Raw genomic sequence first — 25,445 nt, 5'->3', positions numbered from 1 at the left:
AGTGTAAAAATTCAGCAAATGAATATATATTTAAATATTGTGTTTATTTTTTTCCCCCTATAATTTAGGAATAAAGTCTACTTTGTAATAATTTCAAAGGAGTTTTTTTTTTTTTTGTACTTGGGATTGAACTCAGGGTCACACAACCACTGAGCCACATTCCCATCCCTATTTTGTATTTTATTTAGAGACAGGGTCTCACTGAGTTGCTTAGGGCCTTGCTTTTGCTGAGGCTGGCTTTGAACTCACTATCCTCTTATCTCAGCCTCCTGAATCGCTGGGATTATAGGTGTGTGCCACTACACTGGCCTCAAAGGAGTTTTGAGTTCAGAATGGCATGTGCTTTTTCTAGGCTGAAATTTTTTCATTTGTCCTTTATTAAACAGTGGGTAGACCTGGTCCTGGTGATGACGATTTTAACAATGTGGTATGAGAAATAAAGAACCCTAAAGATTTGCTTCAGCACATTTGCAGTGGTGTCTGGCAGTACACATTTTATTTTGAAAGCAAATTTCAAAAGTTGCAAGTAGAGTAGTGAGCAGTTTCCCTGGTTCATTGGAATAAGTTGCTGTCCTATCACCTCTGATTCTTTTTTGGTGCTAAGGATTGAACCCAGGGTACTTCACCACTGAGTAAATCCCAAACCTTTTTTTTAAATTTGTATTTTGAGACAGGATTTCACTAAGTTGTTTAGGGAGGGCCTCACTGAGTTGCTGAGGCTGGCCTTGAACTTGTGATCCTCCTTCCTCAGCCTCCCAAGTTGCTGGGATTATAGGCATGTGCCACTGTTCCTGGCTCACTTCTGAAATCTTTAATGTGTGTTTCCTGCAAATGGATTTTCTTGTTCAGAATCACAGTGTAATCCTTGGGATCAAGCACTGTGGGCGGTGGCTGCCACAGAAGCCTTGGCTTGTTCAGGCTTGCCAGTGGCCCAGTGCCATCCTTGGGAGCACAGGGGCCTGCTCAGTGTCGTGGCTGCCTTAACTGTGTTCTAATCTGCAGCAGGCCTGCAGCTTTTCCTCGGCTCCCATGACAGGTATGCTTTATTTTTGTAGAATGTTTGATGTCTGCTGAGAATTTATTCTGGGCCACGTCTTTTAGAGGACCGAGAGAGCTGCTGTGTTGATGTGGTGCCCTATTTGGAGGGTGTGGTTTTCATCTGTCCTCTCCAGGTTGCTGTAGCTCTTGGCACCTGCTGGGCTGCACTGCCTTTGGAGTGGAGCTGTGTTCCTGGACGAGTGGCCGGAGACTACTGGAGGTCCTGTTTCCTTTTTCACTCAGTGCGTTTTATATCTAGGTGTCATTATCGAGCACTGAGCTGGGCTCCCACCCAGGCAGTGGGAGTCTGACCTTTTTGGCCGGCTTCTCTGGCCTTTTGTTTTGTTCCCATCATTCTGTTTTTTTCAGGGGGTACCGGGGATTGAACTCAGGGCACTTGACCACTGAGCCACCTCCCAGCCCTATTTTGTATTTTATTAGAAACAGGGTCTCACTGAGTTGCTTAGGGCCTCAGCCTTCGGAGCCACTGGGATTACAGGTGTGGCCACCATGCCCAGTGCTTCCATCATTTTTAAGTACTTCCTTCCTTCCTGTCTTGCCCAGTTCTTTCCCTGCCCTACTCCTAGACTCAGTTCCTCTTAGTGGAAGGTGGTGTTTAGAAACCAAGTTGGTGACATCAGAACTGGGCCCGTGGCTCCCAGGATCTCTCCCTTGGGTGGAGCAGGGTGCCCACGTGTGCCTGTGTAATTTGTGCCTGCACTTCTGTGTGGCATGCCTTTGTCTACTTCTCTACCAAGTGGTATATACTGAAGGCCATTTCAGTTTACCTCATCCTTTGCTCCAACCCCGTGGGGACCATCCACCTTTGTAACTTCTTGCTGTGTCTCCTCCCCTGTCTGCCCTCCTCATTGCCTGTGGCCAGCACGCTGTCCAGGCTAGCCTTTTGTGGCATATGTGCCTTTTGTGCTTCCTCTGCACAGGCCTTGAGCCCCTGACTTGACAGGTCACTTTAGGGCCTTGCAGTTTCCTTCATCCTCAAGCAGATGTGCCCTTCCTGCCTTGTCTTGTGGCTCTAGGATTGTTGATTTTAACATTTTCATCAACTGCTTTGGTTTTCAGGCATGGCCAGTCCAGGCAGTGGTGATATTCCAGTACCCCAGACCATGAGTCAGGGCCCATCTGGAGAGATGATGGGATTGCATTTTGTATATGGAAAGCTGCTTCTGGAATCCTCAGTGTGGAGTCAGCTTCCAGGAGAAAGCTGGGAAAGTGGGTCTGGTTCAAGAAGGGGGCCCCCTACAGGCTGGGGACTTGGGGAGGCCACCTACATGATGTGGCCTGAGACCAGAGAGAGGGAAACAGGACCCTGAGGGCACAGAGAAGGTGCAGAGAAGGGCAGTGTGGGGTGGGAGCCTGGATGGGTCCACGGATCAGCTCTGGCCTGCATCATCCCAGCTGTGAGCTGGGGCCTGGTAGATTGCAGTGGCCTGAAGTGTGAAGGTGACTAGGCTGAGGGCTGTGCAGCAGCATAGCTGGTGAGGCCAGGAGAGGGGATGCTAGTGACAGAAACCCAGGCTGCATGGCAGGTCATAGTGCAGAGGGGTGGAGAGGAAGCCTCTTTACCGTACCTGGCACAGCCTCATAAATCACTGAGATGCTGCTGTTCAGAAGGCAGCAGGTCAGCATCTCACGCTTGGTCTCAGCACTTTGTGCTCTGTTACAGACCCCAGCTTTGTTCATTTAGTTATGCTGCACTCCCTGGACTGTTTAGAGCCTCAATTTCTTCACCTGTGAAGTGGAGCTATGCAGGGCTATAGGGGGATTGGCTGAGACCTTGACCTTAGCCCCACATAGAGACTTGTCTTGGCAGGGCAGCCTCCTTATGCCCCTACCACAACCCAGTATCCACCCGCTCAACACCCCCACAGCTATCTTAGTGTCTCTCTCTCTCTCTCTCTCTCTCTCTCTCTCTCTCTCTCTCTCTCTCGTAGTTGGACACAATACCTTTATTTTTATGTGATGCTGAGGATCGAACCCGGTGCCTTGCACGTGCTAGGCGAGTGCTCTCGCACATAGCCCCAGCCCTGTCTTAGTCTATTTGTGCAGCTATGACAAGGCACTGGAGACTGGGTAATTTATAAATAATACAAATTTATTGCCCACAGTTCTAGAGGTGGCAGGCCCAAGATCAAGGTGCTAGCAGGTTCTATGTCTGGTGAGGACTGCTCTCTGCTCCCAAGGTGGCGCCTTGAACTCTCCTCACATGGTGGAAGGGCCAAGAGGGTAACAGGGCCAAGCTAATTTCCTCTAGCCCCTCCATTCATAGGGGCTCTGCCCTCATGACTTAATTACTCCCTGAGGCCCCCACCACTTTGTGGTTTAAGGACGAACATGAATTGAGGGACACATTCAGACTGTAGCACCATACTCAGTGCCTCCTGCTCCACAATACTCCAACACAACGTCTTCCCCGCAGCACACCGCATGCCGAGCAGGGTGATGTGCTGCTCCCTGGGTACTGCCTCTTCCTGGGTGGCTGGCTGCAGAGAGGTGCAGTGAACATGCCTCATTTGCCCCTGTTAGGTGTGCTGGCCTTGTGGGCCTCCTGCCCAGCCAGCCAGTATCTCTGACAGATGTCTCATAATAGAATGCATGATATTTCTCATTTTATTTAACAAATTAAACACCCAGTGTGTCAGGCGGCCATCTGAGCCCATGCCCTGTGCTCTGCTATAAGCTGTGTGTGTGGCCATTGCTGTGCTGGGCTGAGACTGTTTTGACCTCAGAGAAAAGGGGTATGGGAATCTTAAGAAGAGACATGGGTCCCTATCTTTCAGTCTGTTTTTGTGTACCTGCATGTGCCACCTACACCTGCATCGTAGCCAGTGCTTCTTTCCTAGGCTCCTTCCTGAGGCCTCTGCCTGGCTGTCATTGTCTGTGGAGGAACAAGCAGGGAAAGGTTGCCCTACTGCTGCTGTTCCAGATGGCAGACCATAGGCGGGGCCCTTCGCAGTATGGGTGGCTGGTGGCCAGGTGCTCAGGGGCTTGGCAGAGGAGGGGGGACGTGGGCGTAGTGGGCTCTGGTTCGCCTGCGACTCCAGAATGCCACTATCATGCCTTCCCACCGCTGCCTCTGTGTCTGTCTCCCTCTGGCTTTTGAGAGATGCTGTTCTACTTCCTGGAAAGACTCTCATGTCTTTTCGGAAAGCAGAGGGAAGCAGTTTTGTTTTGTGACCCGCCATTAAATGCTATCGCAGTAATACTGAAAACAATTCTGCTAAACAGAGAAGCATGCCTTGCATTCGTTTGGGAACTGGGTTTGAGAGCAGGTTGTAGAAGAGCTGCGTGCTGAGCAGGAGGCAGTGTAATTCACCGAGAGTACCTTTTATGTGCGAGCTGGTGGTAGCTGTGCGTCACAAGGGTGGAATACCAAAGGCTTGTGAGGTGCATGGAGATCGTATCCCAAGGAATTGTTTAGGAGGTTCTTTGCTTTGTTTTTCTCTTAGTCTTTAGAGAAAGCAGTTATTCTCCCCTTAATCTCCATGCGGGCATCAAGAGACTCAGTCCAGATGAGAGAAAGTAGTCATGGCTGTCCTTGGTGTGGCTCTGGGGTTACAGAGCATTTGCTCAGACTCTACTTTTGGGTTCTGACAACAAGCCTGGTAATCACATTGGCCAGCAGATAAGTCAGATGGGTGCATATATGCTAAGTCCAGTGCTGTGTTCGGAGGAGTTGTGAGTGGGGTGCCTCGCCTTTCTGCTGCTCACATCACACGAGGAGGGCAGCCTGGCCTGGTGGAAGGGATTAGAGGCCAAGAGGAGGAGGTTGGCCTTGAGTGACTAGGGGCCAGGAAGTGCTGAGGGTGGTGCATCAGGTTGGGAAGGCAGAGCAAAGCTGGGAGGGGAGTGAAGGCCCCTCTTGGAAAGGCTGAGGTTGGAGCCCTGGCTGGGCCCGTGGGTGCAAGGGGTTCCCATTAGCTGTGGCCAGTGATTGCCAGTGCTCTGGCCCAGCTCTGGGTCTGCAACTAAAACCTTTGCTCTTGGAACTCACTGATCAAAAACCCCCTTTTCTCTGTAGAGTGCTGCTGTCTCAAGGTAATATTTAGTATCTCCTTTGCCGCCTCTGAGGGAGGATGGTGTGACCACTCGGAGCTTCCTCCCTGGCTCTTTTTCACTTGAGTCTTGTGTGCAGCACGAGGCTTGTGTTTTAAAAACACGTGTCCCAATCTTCCCCTCAGATCTGTTGGAAATTCATTCAGCTTCTGCCTTTTGTAGAATTGCAGCAGGTAGCACAAGAACCGGGATGGAGTGAGGCTCAGTGGATAGGACAGGGCAGGCTGGTTCGAGATGGTTCCTGAAGAATTTCAGCCTACCCTGGGACCCTGGACACTTGAGGGCTGCTGCAAGTCCTGCCGATAGCCAAAGCGGTCCGTGTGCCTCTGTGTAGCCATGTAGCTCCAGGCTTTGCTCAGCCCCTCACTATTTATGAAATACAGAGAGATGATATTATGATTAAGAAGATACAGTCATTCCTAGTTTCAAAGTAGCCTTTTTGCCATTATGTATTTTCTCACTCAAAAATTAGTTCTTCAATGTTACACAACTAATTAGTGGGCAGAGTCCTTAAAAGCCATAGAGAAATTCACACTGGATCCAGTAGGCAATACTCAGTTAATAAGTCAATTAACAAATGTTTATTAAGTGTGTACTAGATATAAGGTACAAAGAACTATTAAGATTCTTTGAGCAGTGAGCTCTGTTGTATTTTCTTTCAAGTTTTCATTGAAGGATAGCCTACATACAGAGAGGTGCACCTAGCTCACGTGTATTGTCAAAAAGAATTGTTCCAAACTGATCACATCCATGCAGCCCAGACCCAGAACCATATTACCTGTGGCCCAGTCACCTGGCAGGTGCTGGGGCGGACAGATCTACCTGTGCACGTCTCTAGGTGTCCCTGCCCCCACCTCTTCTCTTCAGGAGTAGGACCAAGTTCAGGAGCCCATGAGACAGTGGTAGGGTCCCTTGGAGACCTCAGGAGCCTGTGTGGGACCACAGTTGGTGCTTGATAGAAGAGCATAGTTCTTTAAGGAGGAAAGGAGGGTGGCTTGTCTATCAGGTTGTGTATCTCTGAAGAAGACAGGAGGTAGGAGAATATTCTGCCTGGTCCTGTCTGCTAAGTGTCAGCACCACCAATGCCTTCTGTGACCTCGGGCCAAGACCCCTGAGAGCTTTCGCCTAAGCTCATGGGTTAGGAGGTGGTCTGACCACAGACCACATTCTTTTCTTTTCTTAAAGAATTTTTTAATATTTATTGTTTAGTTTTTGGCGGACACAACATCTTTATTTGTATGTGGTGCTGAGGATCCAGGCAAGTCCACTACCGCTTGAGCCACATCCCCAGCCCAACCATGTTCTTTTTGATGTGAAGTTTTAAGTGACATGAAATACAAAGGGGTTATGCTGAAAATCGTGCAGGTAGGAAAAATTCTAAAAAGTGAAAAGTTATATGCCAGGTGACACATCTGCTTCCTACCCACCACACGTTCATTGATTTACTCACACTCACTCTTCAGAGCCTTCCCAGCTTCCCCACTAAACAAAATAGAGACCAAGAAGGTGTTGCAAGGTAGGGGCTAAGACAGCTACAGTTTTAAGTCTGTCTTCCCCATCCCACAGGAATGTTGGCTTTAGTGTATGGGAATCGTCTCTGTAGTGTTCAACGCATCATTTCTGTCACGCTCCTTCCCTGCTCTTGCCTTCTCCCTCACGCTTCTTCCCCTCTCCCACTCATCATCATATTCTTGGGGGGAGGCCATCAATTTGATTGCAGGGATTCCCAGTAGATTAAGGTGACAGCCCACTTTGTTGGCCCTCCCTCTGGATCCAGAGGTGTCCTGATCCCAGGCCTGGAGTGGGAGCAGTCCCACTGTCAGGCTGCCTCCTCTAGGAGGAGTTTCTGCTGGGTGCTGTGAGGCGCACCCAGAAGGATGACCTCAGCTCCTCTGTGCCCACGTGCGGAGGGTGGTGGGGGAGAAGGGCCTTCACCTCCCAGGGTGAAGTTCAGTGGGGAGGGGTAGTTCCAGTCCTTTCTAGGACAGGTGGACCTAAGGCACTCCCTCCCTGTGACATGGTTCATCAGAAGAGCGTGTGCAGGAAGTGCAGTGTGTAGTGAATGCCACTGGCACAGGTGAGCCTGGGCACACCCCTCCCCCCCCCCTTAGAAATTTATTATAAGAGTAATGTGTAGGGCATTTTAAGAAATTAGGAAATTCAGAGACTAAAAACATGAAAAATAGTACCCACATCTGTTTCTTTCTACAAAGAACTTTTTTTTTTTTTTTGATGTTGGGGATTGAACCCAGGGGTGCTTTATCACTGAGCCACATCCCCATTCTCTTTATTTTTTAGATAATATCTCAATAAATTGTTGCTTGGCTGGCTTCAAACTTGTCTTCCTCCTGCCTCAGCCTCCTGAGTTGCTGGGATTACAGGCTTGGCTCTTGTGCCTGGCCTGTTCCCTTTACCACTGTTGGGGCTGTGAGCTGCTGGCCACACCCTCACTGCACAGTAGGAGGGGATTGGGCTTTCTAGCCAGCTTTGTGTGATGTGCTATCCATCACGCATGCACAGGCCCTGCTCTTTAAATGCTTCTGTTGTTAAAACTATGTTCTGCTCCCCTTTCTTTGTTTATGTGCTTAGGTAGCCCCTAATTTTCATTTTTCAGATCCCGTCCCTCCCTTACCAGTTCTGTTGTTCAGGTTTCAGCTGACTTGGTTGGGGTTGTTGTAATTGTGCTGCAGTCTTAGACCTCTGTTCTGTAGAACAAAGAGAAATGAAAATTAGCATCTTCTTTCTTGTTGATTATATCACGTTACTGCGGTTCTTCTACTGCAGGTGCTAGAGCCTGACTTCTACCCAGTTTCCCTCAAGCAGAGCTGCTCTCCTGAGCTGTGAACTGGAGCTCACAGAGGGGAGGGCCTGGTGCCTCAGCTTGGAGATGTCCTGGATGCCTCAGATGTACCCTAGAGGAGGTGCCTCCAGTTGTACAGTCCTGGCCTGTGATGTTATCATTAGTTCCTATTTTTATTTTTTATCAAAGTAATGCAAGTAAATGGTATGGAATGCTGTGATTAAAAATATTTGTGTCCTGCCCTTTTCCAGTGGCGTCTGGTTCTTTGTATATGATTTTTCCATGTAGTCACCAATTTGCTAGTAATTTGTTATTGCCAGTTTTTCTGTGAACCTGTAATGAGTTTATTTTATTTTTTACATGTATGACAGTTCGTCTGCCAGAGGTTACAATAATTTTTCCAATGTTCAAATATCTATTAGTTTTGTTTTTTAACCTCTCTTCTTGCTCCTGTTGGACTGCTTGGTCTCCAGACCTATTGTAAGGGACTCAGCTCTTCTTAATGCCCACCCCCATTTTCTGGAGTCCTTGTTATTTTCTTTTATGGTTTACATTTCTAAGAAATGTGACATACAGACTCTGCATGTTTGCATGTCTGAAAAGACCTCTCTTTCACTCCCTCAGAATTGAATGGAATTGCTTTCTTGGAGAATTTTGAAGGCGTTGCCCTGTTTTGACTGGCTTCCAGTTTTATTAGGCAGTCCAGAGCTCTCCTTACTCTTGACCCTTAGTTTGTGATCTGATTTTCTCCTGGGCTCTTTCTTTGTGGCTAGTTTTATCAGTGTAGTTGTGGCCTGTCCAGATGTGGATGCCTTTGGGTTTATCCTGTCTATGGCTCACTGAGCTTCTTTGGGCAAATGTGGGAAGTTTTAAGCTAGTGAAGCTTTCAGCCTGTGTCTGTGAGGACATGACAACAGGGCGCCAGTCCTTTTGCTGTTGCCCACAGGTTCCTGCAGGCTCCCCCTTGGGAGCCATTTACTTTGCACAAAGAGGAATCTCTCATTCTGTGGGGTTTTACAGCAGGTGGCCAAGAAGGGGGAAAGGCTAGCTGAAGGAAAGGTGGGGAAGGTGCTGCTTGGGAGGGGAGTTGGGCAGAGCTGTGGTATATGCCCCCAGGCTCGGCATGGAACCTGTGGGACGCCCCATAGAGTGCAGTGCATGACTTTGCTGTATGTGTGGTGTAGCTACTTTGGAAGAATAGGGGCAGGGGATGTCGGGGTATGTATGCAAGAGGGAAGAGTCCTATCCACTGCTAAGATCAGAGAGTGTAGAAGGATTAGGAGGATGGAGGCCCTGACAGAGGCCCTGTCAGAGGCCCTGGTTGCTGGAGTGAAGTGGTTGCTTCTGAGGGTGCAAGTGGGGACAGCTGCTTGGTGCTTCGAGGTCTTGTTACACTCTGACTGTCCAAGCCTGCGGTGTTCACCTGAAGGAGACATTTCTGAATGCAGTGTGCATTCTGAATGTGAGTCGGAGCCCATGGGGGCTCTGCTGTGGGAGAGATTGAACACACGAGGGTGGGCAGTGATGAATTTGGTTTCTGAGGGAGCCCAGATCACCTATGGAAGGAGTCTCCAGGAGAGGAGCGTTCTCCTTGTCTAGCAGTCTGATCTGTTCCCTTGCAAGATTGCTTTCAAATTTGCAACCAGAATCTCTGTTGAAAACAAACTTGCAGTCATTCACAAAGTAAGTCTCCAAGATGAGACCTACTCTATGATGACATCAGGATGTTCTTGTCCCCTATGACAGATTGCAGTGGCTAGGAAGGCCCTGAGGGTAAAGACCACTGGAGCCAGCAGGGTCAGCAGCTCTTTGCTGTCATTTTGTTTGCTGCTAGTCATTTGCAAGTAAAAAAAAAAAAATTCAGTTTTTAATGAAGACTGCCCTTGATAAAGCAGAAAAACATATTAGTTTTGTGAAAGTTCATCTGTCAAATGTGTTCTTTCCATAACTTACTGTGCTGTATTGGGATGTCTCTGGAAGCGCAGCTGTGGGTGTTGGAGCTGCTGCAGGGGCAGCCGTGAGTGCCCTTCCTGGCCTGCGGTGTTCAACTGAAGGAGACATTTCTGAATGCAATGAGCCTGTCACATTAAGTAGACCAACTGATAGTATTTATTGTTAGTGATAAATTTTAAAGTTTTAAAACAAAAAAAAAATTGGAATTTGGGGCTGGGGTTATGGCTCAGTGGTAGAGTGCTCGCCTACACGTGCGAGACCCTGGGTTCGATCCTCAGCACCACATAAAAAAAATAAATAAACAAGTGAAATTAAAAAAAAAAATTTGGAATTTGAAAACTGGTGTTTGCCACTGTGAGTTGGTGGCTTCTCAGCCCTGGAGGACTAATGGTGAGATGTGAGGAGTCAGTGAAGGCGGTGTTTGAAAACATCAGAGAAGGGAGCGAGTAAGGTGTACTGCACAGTGAGCCCATGTTTTTCAGGTTGACAGTGCCCGGTGATGCAGAGTCTGTGGAAGAGGTGGCCACTAGGTACCCACTGCCATGGCTTTAGACTTTGCCGCACACTGACCTCACAGAGGCTGCTGCCCCTGGAGTTTGGTGTAGTGTCTGAGGAAAGCCTGCCTAGCTAAGCTAGGGTCCCTCCTGTTCTGGTGGTGACTCCTGTGAGGTGGGGCCGTGGGAAGATGTGGGCAAATGCAGAACCTGCCAGGAGAGCCAGCTCCCACCTGGTAAACTCAGCCCTAAAGAACCTTGTGAAATGTGCTGTGCCACTTCTTACTAAATGGTTTTTGAGAAACCATGGTTATTTTTCATCAGAAATATTCATGTTAAAATATAGTGGGTTTGTACTGTCTTTGAAAAATGAATAAAGAAATAGGAAAAATTTTCTCATCTTAGTTTCTAGTACAGTAAACACTGAAAGAAGCAGCCACATAAACAAAGACTCTTTGGGGTCTTCAGTCACAGACAAGTTTGAGAGCCACAGGCTTGGAGTTCCTAGTGCCAGAAGCCACTCGGGAAGTAAGCAACGAGCCACAGATGTACGTGTGTGTGCAAGGCTGGGTTTTGTGGGAGAACTCAAGAGTACAGATGGAAATTATTAGAATGTGCCACCCCTTTACCCGTTCTTTTTTCTTTTTTTCTTTCTTTCTTCTGTCCCTGCACACCAGAGAGCTGTGGTCTGAACACGAATTTGTGCTGTCCCCGGAGGACTCCTTTGTGTAGGTCTCTGTCCTGATAGAGGTGCAACCCAGACCTTTTATGACAGATCCTGGACAGGAGCAGGAGAGTAGGACAAGCAGAGTACCAGAAAGCAGCAGGTGCAGGGACACAGGCCAGCAGGGCTGGAGGAGAGCAAGCACTGTGCTGGTGATTTTAATAACGGTGTTTTTGTGAGCATGGTAGCAAGCTGGTTTGGGCACACTCACAGTTCCATGAATGCTGGCTGATAGACCTGAGGCTGCAGTGGTGACTTTGAAGTGAACTGTGGGAAGAGGATGCTCTGGGGAGGGAAGTTTTGGCAGCAGAGGAAATGCCTGTTAAAGAACTTTCTCCTTTTCATTGCTCCCACAGATCCTTTGTCAATGGGTCCTCAGAAAGCTCTGGAAACCATTGGTGCAAATTTACAGAAGCAGTATGAGAACTGGCAGCCGAGGGTAAGTCTGCTGTATTTGTTCTTCTTTTTCTTTCTTACAAGGAAACTTCAATTGCTTGGTCTCAAGCCATCTTTGAATCCAAGCAAGACTCTCCAGGGATGGCACCTCCTTGCAGGCCTGTCTGGCACTGTTGCCTGCTGGTGTGCTTTGGTGTGGTTTCTGACGGCGGCGTACATGTTGCTGAGTCATGCTTGGCGTAGACTATTTTGTGTAATCCCCCTCCCCTAAATATTTAGAAGAGAAAAAATCCTTTATATTACTCTTAAATCAAGGTTTTTATCTTGCACAGGAAATGTAGTTTCCATAACCAGGTAGCGCTATCCTTCCAGTCTTCAGTTTTTAGATAGGAGGAAAAAGCACCCAACGTTAAAGGCTGACACCTATCATATGCTTAGTCTTTGATTCAGAAGGCAGGCTCTTTAGGAAGCTAGCTACCAATTAGTGTGTTTTAGTTGCTTATATCTTACAGGTTTTTTCTTTTTAAAGAAAAGCAGCACAGAATGTAACTGTGTTTAATTGCCTTTAAGATCGTAGTTATTTGTAAACTACCCAAAGACCTATTTTTTTGTCCTTTCTCATTAAATGGTTTGAGGACTTTATAAACTTCTTAGGAAATCAGAAACTTGGGATGCTTGTGGAAGGGCGTGATTCTGGAATCACCTGCCAGGAGTGTTGGGAGGAAGGGGGCCTGGCTGTGCACCCCAACTGGGTTTCAAACCCACCCCACTAGGTCGGGGGCTGTGAGCCTCCTGGAAACAATGGACTTATAGAGCCTGCTGAACACTTGCCTGCTATGTCTTTGATTGGTGGATGTTTATTCCACAAATCTGGAATTTAGGGGTTTCTTATCTACCATTCACATTCTTCAAATAACAGGGCCTGCTGTCATTCCTGCTCTAGCTCTGGTGGCCAGGTGACTCATTGTTAGCAAACAGTCCTATGCCTTTGTGCTTTGCATTTCCTGTGGTCAAGTCAATAATAATGGACCTTTATTTTTTGGAAGGCAGATTCTCAGTGTTTATTTTGATATGCGCCTAAAGCATTTGCTTTCTTCTCTCTCAAATCCGTTGCCTCTTGATGGTTTCTAGAGAAATTCTATAGCCCTTTTCTTGAGAATATAGCCCATTTTAGGGGTTGGATGAGGACAGGAGGGATTTCAATGGTGTGCATTCCTTTAAAGATAGTTGAGATGCTTAGTATTTCAGTGAGAAAAGCTTCTTGGAGGATCTCAGCAAGATGAGACTGCACTTGAGGGAGAGTGGGTCAGAGTACCAATGTTGGAAGCTGCTAGCATTGTATGAATGTAAAGAAAGCCCTTTCTGACTCAGCTGCTTCTGGCAGCTCCTGGTTTTGGCTTTCTGTGATTGTGTTTTGCTGGGTATATTTGTTTAAGATAGAGTGTGATTTTGGATTAATGTAATCAGATACATTCAGGTCTTCCCATTGTTCTTTGTTGTTTTTATTACTTTCTTCCTTTTAAAGGCTTACTTCACAAGAAAAGGTAGTTTTTCGTAACACACATGTTTGATATTTCAGGATGTCAATGTTTATTTAATTTGGTATGATCCACAGTGTTTTGGACTGCTAAGAGTTGATTACTGCTAGCCTTATCATTAGTTTAGCTTGGCAGGTGTCAGATGGTCCAGCTGGCAAATGGAATCTTCTAGAGGAGGACCTATTGTTATTTTTAATTCTGAGTTTCTGTCTAAGAGCGACTCTCTTCCCTGGCATTTGGAGGAGGCCTTGTGGTGTAAGACAAGGCACACTGTACATAGAAGGGATGCTGGACAGAGATAGCAGGTGGAATCACATGTCAGATGGGATAGCAGCGTAGCCACTCTGGGACGGTGGACGCAGGTCTAGAGGGTGAGGTCCTCAGCTGGGAAATTGGTTCAAGTGAGCAGCTCTGTTGGAGCTGCAATCTGGTTTTTTGAAAAGGCGAGAGTTTGAAGGGTCAGTAAGATGGAGGCTATTTCAAGATTTTAGAATGTTTAGAAAGAGGTTTCAGTTGCCAGTGCAGGTGGGATTCCTCCAGGGTTGGTTCAAAAAGTGGAATCTGAATGAAGTATTGGCTGCAGCCTAGCAAAAAGCTGTGTGTACTAACCAAGTAGGGTTTTCCCTGCATCCATTCCTGCATTCAGCAAGCCAAAGCATAAAGCATACTTACTATTCAGCATTTGTTTGTAAGTATGCTAAAAATGTTCTAAAATTTCCCACTACAAACCGTTTTAACACCTGTCTATTTCAGAAACAAGCCTAAGGTTGAAGTCCCCTTTGTCAGGTGTGAAACGTGGGGCTGTGCCACGAGCACCTGGTGAGGACAGTGCCTGCCCTGCTGCACGAGGCACACTCCTCCATTCATAGGATTTCATGTGGGTTGCAGAAGAGAGCAAGGCCGGCCTGGCATCCATCAGTGCTGCTCCTGTTGCCTGACAGGGTTGCACCAGACTGGAGGCGATTACCAGGCTCCTGCATGGGGCACAAGGTGTTTGATCCCAGTGTAAATCAGGGTCCTTTGAAACATTGCAAAGCTAAACACGCACTGCTTTATTGTACTCTGCAGGGCTTTTGAGTTTCTGCAGTAATAAAGAGAGGTTGATGTGCCATCTGCAACAAAACAATGGGGACGTTATTAAATTTCCTAAACCTTTGATGTAAAGACCCATAGATCTGGTTTTCTCTTTCTCTGTGCTTTATTGCAAGACTCACAAAGGTCGGGCAATTTGCAATAAGGTCATTTTCATTAATGTTTGCTGAAATTGGTGCCCGCCTCCACACTGCTGTGGGTAGGAATAGAGAGGGGGCCTGTTGACCTCAACATAGCTCCTATCCAGGAGGTGCAGGAGACATACCGGGCAGCCTCCTAGCGCCCCTGGGCATTGCCCTGCAGATGGATGATTTCCTTACTTGTTCTGGGATGCTCAGACTTCTTTCCTCTTACATTTTTAGCTATGAATATTCAAAATTAGATATTTTTGATAAGGTTGATTTGGGTTCAGGAAGAAGTTTAGAGGAACCATAGCGATTATATTTATTTTGGAAGGCTGCCAGACTCTATCTGGCCCTGATTTCCTTGCCTGGCTGATTGAGCCCTTTTCTAAATAATTTATCAGTTTACCACTGGTAAAATATTTCTTCTGTTAAATTTAAGACTTTGCCTTATTACCTTTAGGTACATAAATTTGTGTTCTGCAGAAGATTGAAGGAAAAATGCCAACTGTTGTTTCAGCTGAAAATTCTGCAGTAAAACCTCCCTCATTTCATCATGAGCCTCAAGCAAAAGTTTTATTGGGAGCTGGGAGTAGGAGCTCATAAAGCTGGGCGTATACAGTGAAGAACTTATCCTTTTAAGAGTTTGTCCAACAAACTCTTGGGGGTTGTGGCCAACAGGAAGAAGCCCCCTCACTAGGTCTTCTTTCTTCAAAAGCAGGAGCAGAAGGCCTCACGCTTCTGCTCGGGTGAGTTTCATTTTTCTGATGGCTTAAAAACAAGTTCATGCTGAGCACGGTGATGGTGGCGCAAGCTTATATCCCCAGCAACTCTGGAGGCTGAGGCAGAAGGATCTCATGTTTCAGGCTAGCCTCAGCAACTTAGCGAGACTCTGTCTCAAAATAAAGAATTAAAAGGGCTGGGGATGTGGCTCAGTGGTTAAGTACCTTATTACAAAAAAAGAACAACAACAACAACAAAACAACTAAAAAAACTATACATTCACATGGGATAGTTATCATTTACCAAGCAAGTGACACTTCCACTGTGGGCAGGTATCTGAGTATCTGAGGTGGCCACCAGCAAGTCCCTGTGTCCATCAAAGTGGCAAGACACTTTGGTCGTGAAGCCCTTTGCTTGGGAGCCCTGCTCCTCTTGACCAGCCATGAGTGGTGAAGACAGCCCTTCCTCTGCAGTAGCTGCAGGGTCTGCAGGCACTGACTGTCCACTTGAGTGCCTCTTGAGATGCCCAGCAATTCTTAGGGGTCATTACACCTGAGATGACACTGAACAGGTGGATTACACTGAACAGGTTTCAGATTTTAGCTTCTCTTCAGTTTATCGTTCTTCCTGGGTCTGTGAGATGATTTGTGGTCAAGGAATGAAAGTTTTATTTTCCTACTAGATAAATATGGGTTTTTCAGATCCTTATGCCAAGCAGAGAAAAGTCTCTCCAACAAAGCACTAGAGTAGAAACTACCGTTGGGTCCAGTGTATGAGCAGCCCTCCTCCCTCGGTGTGGAGTTGTTCACATACCTCTTGAGCCTCATGGAATGAATTGAGGCTCCCTGGAAGGCTGGGCACCCACACTCTCATTTCCATTTTGGGCATTTCCAGGCTTGTCCTTTGGGTTTGGGTAGGAGTTGTTGGCAGAACCTGGTGTTTGTATGGAATTCTGTATTACCATGGGGTGGTAGTTAAGGACAGCTGGAGTCTAGGCTTTCCCACTCTCCCCCTGCAGTGAAGTGATTGCTGGACCTGCCCAGGCTAGAGGAGGGATCAGTGGCTGCTAAATGAGGAACAGAGAGCCAGGGTTAGGAAGGCATGCTCTCAGACCAGTCCTGACTGGGCCCTGGAGACTGCTGTTGGGGGTCTCTTAGATTCCTGCTTTTCCTGGGCTGATCATCTTTCCCGAGATCCACAGGTCCTGGGTACCTGCTCTGGAGGCAGGAGTAGGGGCGGAGCAGTAGCTATCAGTATCACTAGCTCTCCTACTTGGCTCCATACCCCTATCCCAGTGTTCTGGATTAAATTTTATACAGGGTGCAGTAAAAACCCGTAATTGAGCTCTCTCTTTTCTTAGGATTTTCAGAGTCAGGTATGGATAATGTAGGAAGAAGCTAAGGACGGGTTCTGTAGGACTTGGGCGGCACTCCAGTGTGCACTGTCACTCTACAGTACCTTCTGCTTGGGACAGGCACATTAACATTAGTCCAAACTGACAGTGCAGCTCAGCTGGCGAGTGGGCTCCTGTGTGGGTATCATCCCCTGATGTGCTGCCAAGATGTTGTCACAGCATTGTCTTCCTGGTCTGGCTGACAGCCCTGGACAGCTCCCCCTCCTTTAGCCTTTGCCAGCCTGGTTTTCCTTCTCTGAGGTTCGAGGTTAGGCTTCATGCACCTGTTTGCTTTTTGTGACAAACTGCAAATAAGGAATCCTAGCCAAAGGCAGAGCTGTGGGTAGATGGCTCATGGTTGACACAGTTCAGGAGCGGTGCGCAGCACTTGGCATCCTGTTCTCGTGAAGTTTGCATGACCGTGTAGACTTGACTTGTGGCTGTCTTGGGGTTAACCATTATGTTTTGACTGCTCTCTTTAGCTCTTCCTGCCCAGATGTGAAGAACTGTACTGGTGACAACCATTCGTTTGTAATTTTGCTCTGGCCTTAATCATGCTCCATCTTTCATTCATCTTCTGCCCTCTCTTCCACCCTTCTCGCCTGGCAGCTTTTCCACGCATTGTGTTCAGGGAGGATTCTGAATTATGCTCTTGAGCTGGGAGCCTTCTTAGTCAGCTCTGCCCACGCGCTTCCTGTCTTGCCGGGTCCCCAGAGGCTGTGGTAGGAGCAGCCTCCTGGAAGAGGAGCTTACATTCTGAAAACCAGTTTATACTAGACTCTGCAGGAATCCCTCCTGCTGCCTTCTAGGAGAGCGTGCAGGTGTGTCTCAGTCACCATTCAGCAGCTTAGTGACACCACCTGTAAATTCTTTAAAACAACCATACACATTTTAAAACACAAGAAAAGAAGGACTCCTTTTGTACTGTCCGGAGAGTGCCTGGCCTGTAGGGCAACGTGAACGCTCTGTGATGTCTGTCCCTTAAGCTGTTCTGGGAAGGCGCACCTCTTTGCCACTCTTTGTTGGACTCTTGCGCTCTAGGGCAGCTGGCAGGGCTCATGACTGTCCACTTAGAATTTCGTGCTGTTTTTAGTGGTACATCAACAGAACTGTTCTCAGCTGGTTCAGTCGGTGGCCCTCCTTCTTCCAGGCCCACAGCCATGCTGAGCTGTGAGCATTTGCACCCCGCCCTTTGTTGGCATGTGCCTTTGCCTGACAGGGAGCTCCCCAGGATGGGGGTCCTTTCTGCTGCTGTGCTGGCATGGGAGGTGGGGTAATGGAGTAGCAGCTATGGCCAGACATGGACGTGTTCACTTTGGGCTTTGCTACTTCCTAGAAATGTCACTTTGGCACAGTACTACTGGACCTTTTAAGATTTGCAAATGTAAATTGAAGGTCAGTGGGGAGAGCAAGTGACTCGTGTGTTTGCACCAGGAGGGGCCCAGGTGGCAGTGGCAGACCCTTGCTTCCCAGTCCTCCTTTTCTCACTGTCAAGATGAGAGGTGCCCACTGCCACTCCAGAACATTCTGCCCAAGAGGATTGCTTTCTTGCCTTTACCACCTTTTGTGTCCCACGTCATCCTTCTCCCTGGGCATCTGCTTCCTACCCCTCCTCTGCTAATCAAACTCCTTTATGCACACTGTTGCTGGCTTGAAATAGGGCTTAGTTCTGTCCTTAGCAAGGCCTTCTCTTCCTGTTTCTTTTATCAAGGGAGTGGTCTGTGTGCGGGACCCCATACTGTCAGTCTGAGCACTGAACTGCAGCTGGGCCTCTGTAGTGAACCTGGGGGGCTGTGGTCTGGAGTGATGGGTAAATGGCCCTGAAGGACAGGAGGTGCCAGGGCCAGGTCTGGAGGTGCTGACAGGAGGCAGAAGTGAGAAACGTTTTGGGATGCTGATTTGTGTCCCATATGCTTATTGTATGCTACCGAGAGGAGTCATAAGATCACACTGCAGCCAAATGAGGAAGTGCTGAAGCAGGGGTAACTGGTAGTGGACTGGAGGGTTAACCCCTTAGAAGCTTCATGATGCTTGCCTTCTGCAGGGACCCAGGTGTCAAATGTTCACCTCTGGGTGTTCACCAAGGCTTCTGCATACCTCCCTCGGAAGCATCAGGATGTACTTGTTGGGCTGGGGCTGGGGCTCAGCAGTAGAACACTTGCCTAGCATGAGTGAGGCACTAGGTTCCATCCTCAGCACCACATAAACATAAATTAAATAAAGGCATTGTACATCTACAACTTTTTAAAAAAATAGATCTTTTATTTTATTTATTTATATGTGGTGCTGAGGATCGAACCCAGGGCCCCACACATGCCAGGCAAGCACTGTACCACTGAGCTACAACCCCAGCCCCCAAACATCTACAACTTAAAAAAAAAAAAAAAAAGGATGTACATGTTGGTGACACACAGTGTAGGATTCTTAAAAATAATTGTATAGTGCAGTGGCTTTTAGTTTTAGCGCAACCATCAGTACTACCTACTTCCAGAACCTCTAGATCACTGCTGAAAAGAAACCGCATTCCATCTTTATGTGGGAGTTTTCGTTATAAATTTTATTTTATAGACAAAATCTTTACCTACCAAAAGAATCCAAGGAGAAACTTTGATAACTAAAGAGAAATAATGCAAGATTTAAGGAGATTAAGGAGCCATAAAGGAATGTTTTGTAGAACTTTGCAAATAAGTTGGAAAATCTGTATGAGATATATAACTTTTAGGAAAATATAAATGACCATAATTAACCCCAGAAAAGGAAGTAACTCAAAATTAAGAGTAACTCAGTAAACAGAAGTTGAGAATGTTCTCAAGGGGTTCTTCTACTCCTCTTTCCAAAACTTTTCAAATTTTCTGAGTCTTAACTTCGGTGATGGCAAGAAGTCCAACAAGCAAGGTACAAAAGAAAAAAAAATTGTTCAACTTTCTTCATGTATGCATATAGAACTGATAGATGTCAACTCTTTCTGCTTATCAAATTAGTGTGTGTGTGTGTGTGTGTGTGTGTGTGTGTGTGTGTGTGTCTGAATGGGCAGGTAGTTGGATGGATGAAGTAGATGGATGGCTAGGTGGATAGAGTAGATGGTACGTAGCTCGGTAAACCTGTGGATGGGTGGAAGGATTGGTGGACAATAGGATGATAGACAAGTAGGTAGAGTGGTAGCTTGGTAGCCTGCCTTTCTGCTCACTCAGGTCCCCTGCAGTGACTGTGGGAGGGGAGAGCGGAGCCAGTGCTGTCCTTGGTCTTTCTCAGTTTCTGCTCATCTCTTGATGTCTTGCTGTGTTGATGGGTCAAAATTTTTTTTGAATCTTCTATTCTGACTTCAGAGTCTGACCCCCGAATAAACTATGATTATTCTGGGGTGAGTGCCATATACCTTACATTTAAAAATCCTGATCATGTTTTACTTGAATAATAGGCAAGTGACTTAAAACATCTGTCCCTCCCATGTCATCTTAGAGAAGGAAGGGGACGGCAAGGCAGAGGCCTCAGGTTGGGACTTCTGTGTATACTGTTCCACTGCTTTTACCCGCTTTCTTGCCTCTGTGCCAGGATGCGGCGTGGTAGGCTGGGCGGCTTCAGTGTGGGGCCTGCCTGTCTTCTTTGCATTTCTTGCCTTCTTTCCTGACCCTTCTCCAGGACATGGAGGCTGTGGTTAGAAGTCCATGCTGAGTTATTCCATGGTTGGCATTGCCCTATGGGGCCTGTGCTGGCTCAAGAGGCCCAGTGGATGGAGCAGGAGGGCCCCATGTGGCAGCCTGTTCCCTTTTACTTTGTTTACCAATATCAAGATGAAAACAGCAGAGCTTGTCATGGGCATTTTAACTCAGTTTCGCTCAGAGTTTGTGTCATTTTTGAAGATTAGAAATCCTTTTCTTTTCCTAGCTCTATGTTGCTTATTTAAATTTGAGTGTGCTTCTATTTGGTCAGCTGGCATGAATTCTTTGCATTTTAAATGGAGGTAGATAGAGAAAGGGGTTGACTAGGGACCTTTCTGTGATTTGAACATGCCTTCTGTGGACCCTCGTTGGGAAGGGTTTGAGCTGGTGGACTCTGAGTAAGACTTGGAGGCTTTACAAGGACAGGAAGATGTTTTGTAAAATAGACTTTGTAAGTAGGGTGAAAGTAGGAAGTCCGCCCCTATACTGGTGCTTGAACCTAGGGATGCTCTACCACTGAGTTGCACCTCCAGCCTTTTTTATTTTGAGAAAGGATCTAAGTTGCCCAGACTGGCCTGGAACTTGCAATTCTCCTGCTTCAGCCTCCCACCTACCTGGGATCCACAGGTGTGCGTCTCTGCCCCTGGCTGCTGATGGCTTTGCTGTAGTCGTCATGGTGCATGCCATGTAAACTCAGTGCCATGACAGCTGGCCGTGAGGCCCACCTGTGGAGGGACTCTGAGTCCTGATTGTGCAGTGCCAGTGACAGCATTCGAACCTGCAGATGGGAGTCTGTAATGTGGAAGAGCCCCAAAGATCCCCAGAACACAAAGCCACACTACCCACAGTCGGGCGCACAGAGTGCCCTGAATGACATGCAAACCCAAGCTCCAAGGGGAAGCTGGCCCAGCAGAGTGGGCTCCTGAACACCAGGGAGAGAAGCCTTAGGAGAGCTCAAGCCCCTCAGCCTCTCAGCTTTCCCCTTGCGTGAGTCAAGAGTGAGAACACTAGATGGTCTCCCGGCTCACCGTCACTCTATCGCGTGTCCGCCTCAGCTTCCAGTTGAACATCTCCCCCACAGTGATACATGAAACACCGACGCAGCAGACAGTCCTTGACGCCTTACAGTCTATGAGAAAACAGACTGTCTAGTGGAAATCACAGCCACATCTTTAGAGGAGCAGAGATGGGACAGCTTAGAGCTCTATGATGAGCTGATGATACCTTAGACTCTCCTACATCTCTTCCCGGAACCCCCTTTGCCTCCCAGCCACCCGCGCCCTCATTTTCCATTTCCTTTTTATATGCCCCCAAACACCACCTCAAATCATCCTTCCTATAAGGATCGCCATGTTCTTCACCTACTGAAAGCAAGTAAAAACAGGGCCGCATCTGAGCTCTGGCCCAGCCACTTCTCCCTCCTGCACCCCCCGGCCACTCATGGGTGTGTTTTCCTTCCCTGCCTTGCATCCCCCTCTCTGCCTCTCCTCGCCCTGTGTCCCCTCATCCTCTTTAGCCAGTGCTCACTGCTCACCCACCCACTCAGGCTTCTCCTTTGTGCTGCCTTATGTGCGTCAACCCTGGACCCACGCTCAGGAGTGGAGATGGCGGATGGTCAGGCTGGGCTGTGGCCCACTTGGTGTGCTAGCATTTGGGGGCTATTTGAAGAGACTTGTTCTCATATTCTGTATGGGTTCTAGGTGAGTGGGGAGGGGAGGGTAGTTCTGGATCACAGCACCAGGGGTGATGGTGGGTCACACAGGATTCCCTCTAGGTGTCAGTCAGGGAAGGAGGGGCAGCAGGCTGAGGAGCCTCTCAGGCCCTCAGAGGAGGCAAGGGGCCGCCCAGACCAGAGTGCACTCCTGGCCAGCCCTACCTCACTGTGGCCATTTCCCTGGTGGAACTCTGACTGGGAGAGTACCGAATTGTACTGGGCTTTTGCCACCATGGCTGGGGCCTGCTTCTTCCTGAGTTCGCTCCTGAGGATTTTTTCACGTGTTCCTGGCTCAACACCATAGAGGCTGTGTTCCTGTGGGAGAGGGGTCTGTCTCTTTCCCTGCCATTTGCCATGGGTTTCAGAAGGTGCATGGATACGCCTGTTGGTTGTCAGGTTGTTCACAGGGCTCCTGGTTCCCCAGCACAGGCCCTGTGTTCATGGCCCTGATGCGATGGCTGTGGTTAGTGATGCTGAGCATCCTGTGGTGTGTGGCTCTGCCTTGTGCATCAGAGATGCACAGTGCTGTACACCAGGTCCTCAGGCCCATAGTCAGGACAACAGGGATGGACTTGCACCAAGTCTGTTCTACTTTCTGTTGATGTACTCCATGTCTCTTCACATGTCTTACTTTCTGTATGGGTCCTGGGTGAGTGGGGTTCCAGTAGCCGTCTGCACACTTTTTCCAGCCGTGTTCAGATGTCACGTACCTGCAGTGGACTGCACAGACCTTAAGCATTTGGTTTGAGTTTGGCAGTTGTGCAATTCTGTTTAATACACTGAAAACAAGATAAAGAACATTCTGGCCTCCAGAAGGCGCCCTCCTGCCCTTCGTAGGCAGTGCCTCCTGGCCAAGGCTGCCTACCTTCTGGAAGCCCTTCGTCTCTGGACAGGTCTGACCTGTCCTTGGGCTTTGGGCAGATGAGCATTCGCTGGCTGCTTTCTACTTGGCTCTTTGCAGCCACATAGTGTCTATGAGCGCCCTTCATGCTGTCACCTATGTGGGTGGTTTGCTTCTCTTTACTGCCAAGTGGCTTTGTTGTCCGATAAACCAGAATGTGTCTCCATTTTCCTGCAGACACACATTTTGGCTGTTGTGAATCAGGCTGCTGTGCGTGTTGGGTAAGACACCATGTGGGCATATGTCTGCGTCCTCTTGAGTAACTGGGCTTGGGGCTGCAGGTCAGCGTGTGTCTCCAGGAACCCTGTGCAGGCAGCTCCAAGTTGGGAAGAGAATGCCAAGAGGCACCCTGTTCTCTGCCAAGCAGGCACTGCCCAGGAGCAGTTTCTCCCCCTCCGCTGGAGGTGTGGAAACATGAATGTCAGCGATGTTGGGTTGACTTTAGATGAATGCTTAGGTGAGCTGGCAACTTACTCTCACCTCACGGTACAGTTCTGGCAGGGGCCTCAGCGCACAGTGGGAGCATACACATGGGTGTCTGGCTCAGGAGGTGACCAAATAGTTGCTTTACCCTGACTGCCTTCAGAAACAGAAGTGACTTATGTCTTCAAAGCTCCGGGGCCCACCCTGTTCATAGCCTCCTGTCTTCTGGAGGCCTTGTGGGACTGGGCTGCAGCCTCCCTGCTTTTCTGTAGGGTGCCTGGGACCTGCTGCCTGCTTGTACACAGTGTGCTTTGCATAGTCCTGTGTGGAGGTTCGTCTGGGCTGCCTTGGGCTGCCTTGGTCTCCCCAGCTTCCACAGCTCTGTGGGGGACCCCCAATGACAGCAGAGTGGAGTGTGCTCCTTGCAGCGTGGCTGATGGCCAAGGAGCAGAACACCTGTATGGCTGTTGATGCAGACTGTGGGTCTCCCTCCCACCATGCCTAGTCTTGGTGGCCTCTAAAAAGGACAGGGGTAGGGGGCCTTTCTGTCCTTCCTGGTAGCAACACCAGTCCACAGTCAGGGCCCAGCACAAGTATGCCAGTGGTGTCTGCTTATATGTTCCCAGTTTGAGTAACAGAAGCAAACCCCAAAGAATCATTTTCTGCTTCAGTGCTGGGGGGCTAGGGGGGACAGCCACTATCTTCTCCCTATCCCTCCTCTCCTGCCTCCTCCCCTCCTACCTGGTCTCCAAGAAGCCCTGAGCACTCAGAATCTTCCTCAGAGGGCTTGGAGAGGGCTGGGAATGAGGAGACCTAGGTCTCCATAGGAGCTCCACTCTGGAGGTGGCTTAGTTGGAAGATGGACTTTTATAACCACAGGGGTTAACTGCAGAACGCCTGAGGTGACTTGTAGAGCCCTTGGTTCTGCAGGAGGAGCTGGAATTTTTCTTATAAGGTGAACAATATGCTTTTGTAAATTTTAAGTCTAAACAGATAGTTGACGGTGCCTTTCAAAAGAAAAAAAATCCCTATGTGTTCCTGAGCTGGGGACCCACATTTCCCCTCCCTGCTTTCTCTTTCCTCTGCATTGTATTTGAAAGGAGGTCAGGAAGCAGGTAACTGTTGCCTTTCTGCAGTGCCAATCAAGGGTGTCCCTGTTGCCTACAGGCGGGTTCCCCAGGCTCCCTGTCATCCTCATACGCATCCCTGCGCGTCTCTGCTTCTGCTCTTCAGAGCCAGAGAGGGTTCCTGAGGAGCACAGGGGAGGCTCCCAGTCTGTGACCCTGCCTCATTGTGGGGTGCCTCCTAAGCACTCTTCTTGTTTTAAAACTAATATAAACTATTGACAGCTCTAGAAAAACCCTTATGGGAAGTATGTGCTTGTCTGCTGACCTTTAGACCACCCGCCTGCCTGTCTCCCTGCCTTCTTTCTCCTGAGGGGGATCTGCAGGCTGAGGAGGGAGGACACATTCTTATCTTCAGTGACTCTCCTGAGAATAGCCATTTCTTCTGTCTGTTTAGTGTGAAATATTAAAAACAAAAACAAACAAACAAACAAAAAACTTGTCAATTGGTGTTACCTAAAAAGGTTACCTTTCTCCAAATTTGTGAAAATAAATTATATATATTATTCTGTCTCTCCTGCTAGAGTTTGAGAAGACTGTTTCTCCTTTCTGCCAAGCCTGCTGAAGACATAAGGAAATAGAGATTAGCAGAGGTGCTGGGATTAATCACCGGTGTCTTTTTTTTTTTTTTTTTTTTTTAAAGAGAGAGTGAGAGAGGGAGGGAGAGAGAGAGAGAGAGAATTTTTAATATTTATTTTTTAGTTATTGGCGGACACAACATCTTTGTATGTGGTGCTGAGGATCGAACCCGGGCCGCACGCATGCCAGGCGAGCGCGCTACATCCCCAGCCCTATCACTGGTGTCTTGCTGTGAGCATGGGGAGTGTGAGTTCAGGTGCAGCCACCCTGAGTCCTAAGTGCTGTCTCAACCCTGGTCAGCATTCAGGAGGGACAGGAGATGACAGTCTTCACAACCCAATTCAATCCAACAAAATTTTAAGAATTCTTTGCCAAAATTATGATACTTTGCTAATTGCTGTGAATATGAAATTAGAGATTCTTCCTACTAGCAAAGAATCCCAAGCCTTATCAGGAAATAGGCTCTTGTTCCTATGCTCACCATCCCATAAATGCCTATCAGGTCATCCTTTGCTTCTACCTCTGGGAGCAAAACCAGATGTGATCCTTGCCACAGCGGAGCAGAGCCTGATGGGATCCTTAGTGGCAGAGCCAACAGGATGAGCTGAGAGCAGTGCCCCATCAAAGAGCCCAGGCTATAATCTTGGACAGTGAGAGGCCCCAAAGGGTCATGGCCATGTTCACACCATGTCCCTAGA

General features: G+C 48.2%; 1 protein-coding gene across 1 annotated transcript in view; it reads left to right on the top strand.

Moving 5' to 3' along the window:
* The window catches only part of Rptor (regulatory associated protein of MTOR complex 1), a 337,753-nt gene that overhangs the window by 68,153 nt on the left and 244,155 nt on the right, over positions 1 to 25,445 (top strand). The window contains exon 3 of the mRNA XM_076869269.2: positions 11,440 to 11,522. Within this exon, the coding sequence (XP_076725384.2) occupies positions 11,440 to 11,522 (83 nt within the window). The remainder of the gene's footprint in view (positions 1 to 11,439; positions 11,523 to 25,445) is intronic.

The sequence above is a fragment of the Callospermophilus lateralis genome, chromosome 11 (genome assembly GCF_048772815.1).
Source record: "Callospermophilus lateralis isolate mCalLat2 chromosome 11, mCalLat2.hap1, whole genome shotgun sequence".
Lineage (NCBI taxonomy): Eukaryota > Metazoa > Chordata > Mammalia > Rodentia > Sciuridae > Callospermophilus > Callospermophilus lateralis.
The sequence above is the reverse complement of the archived record's forward strand: the minus strand, read 5'-3'. Positions and strand labels throughout refer to the sequence as shown.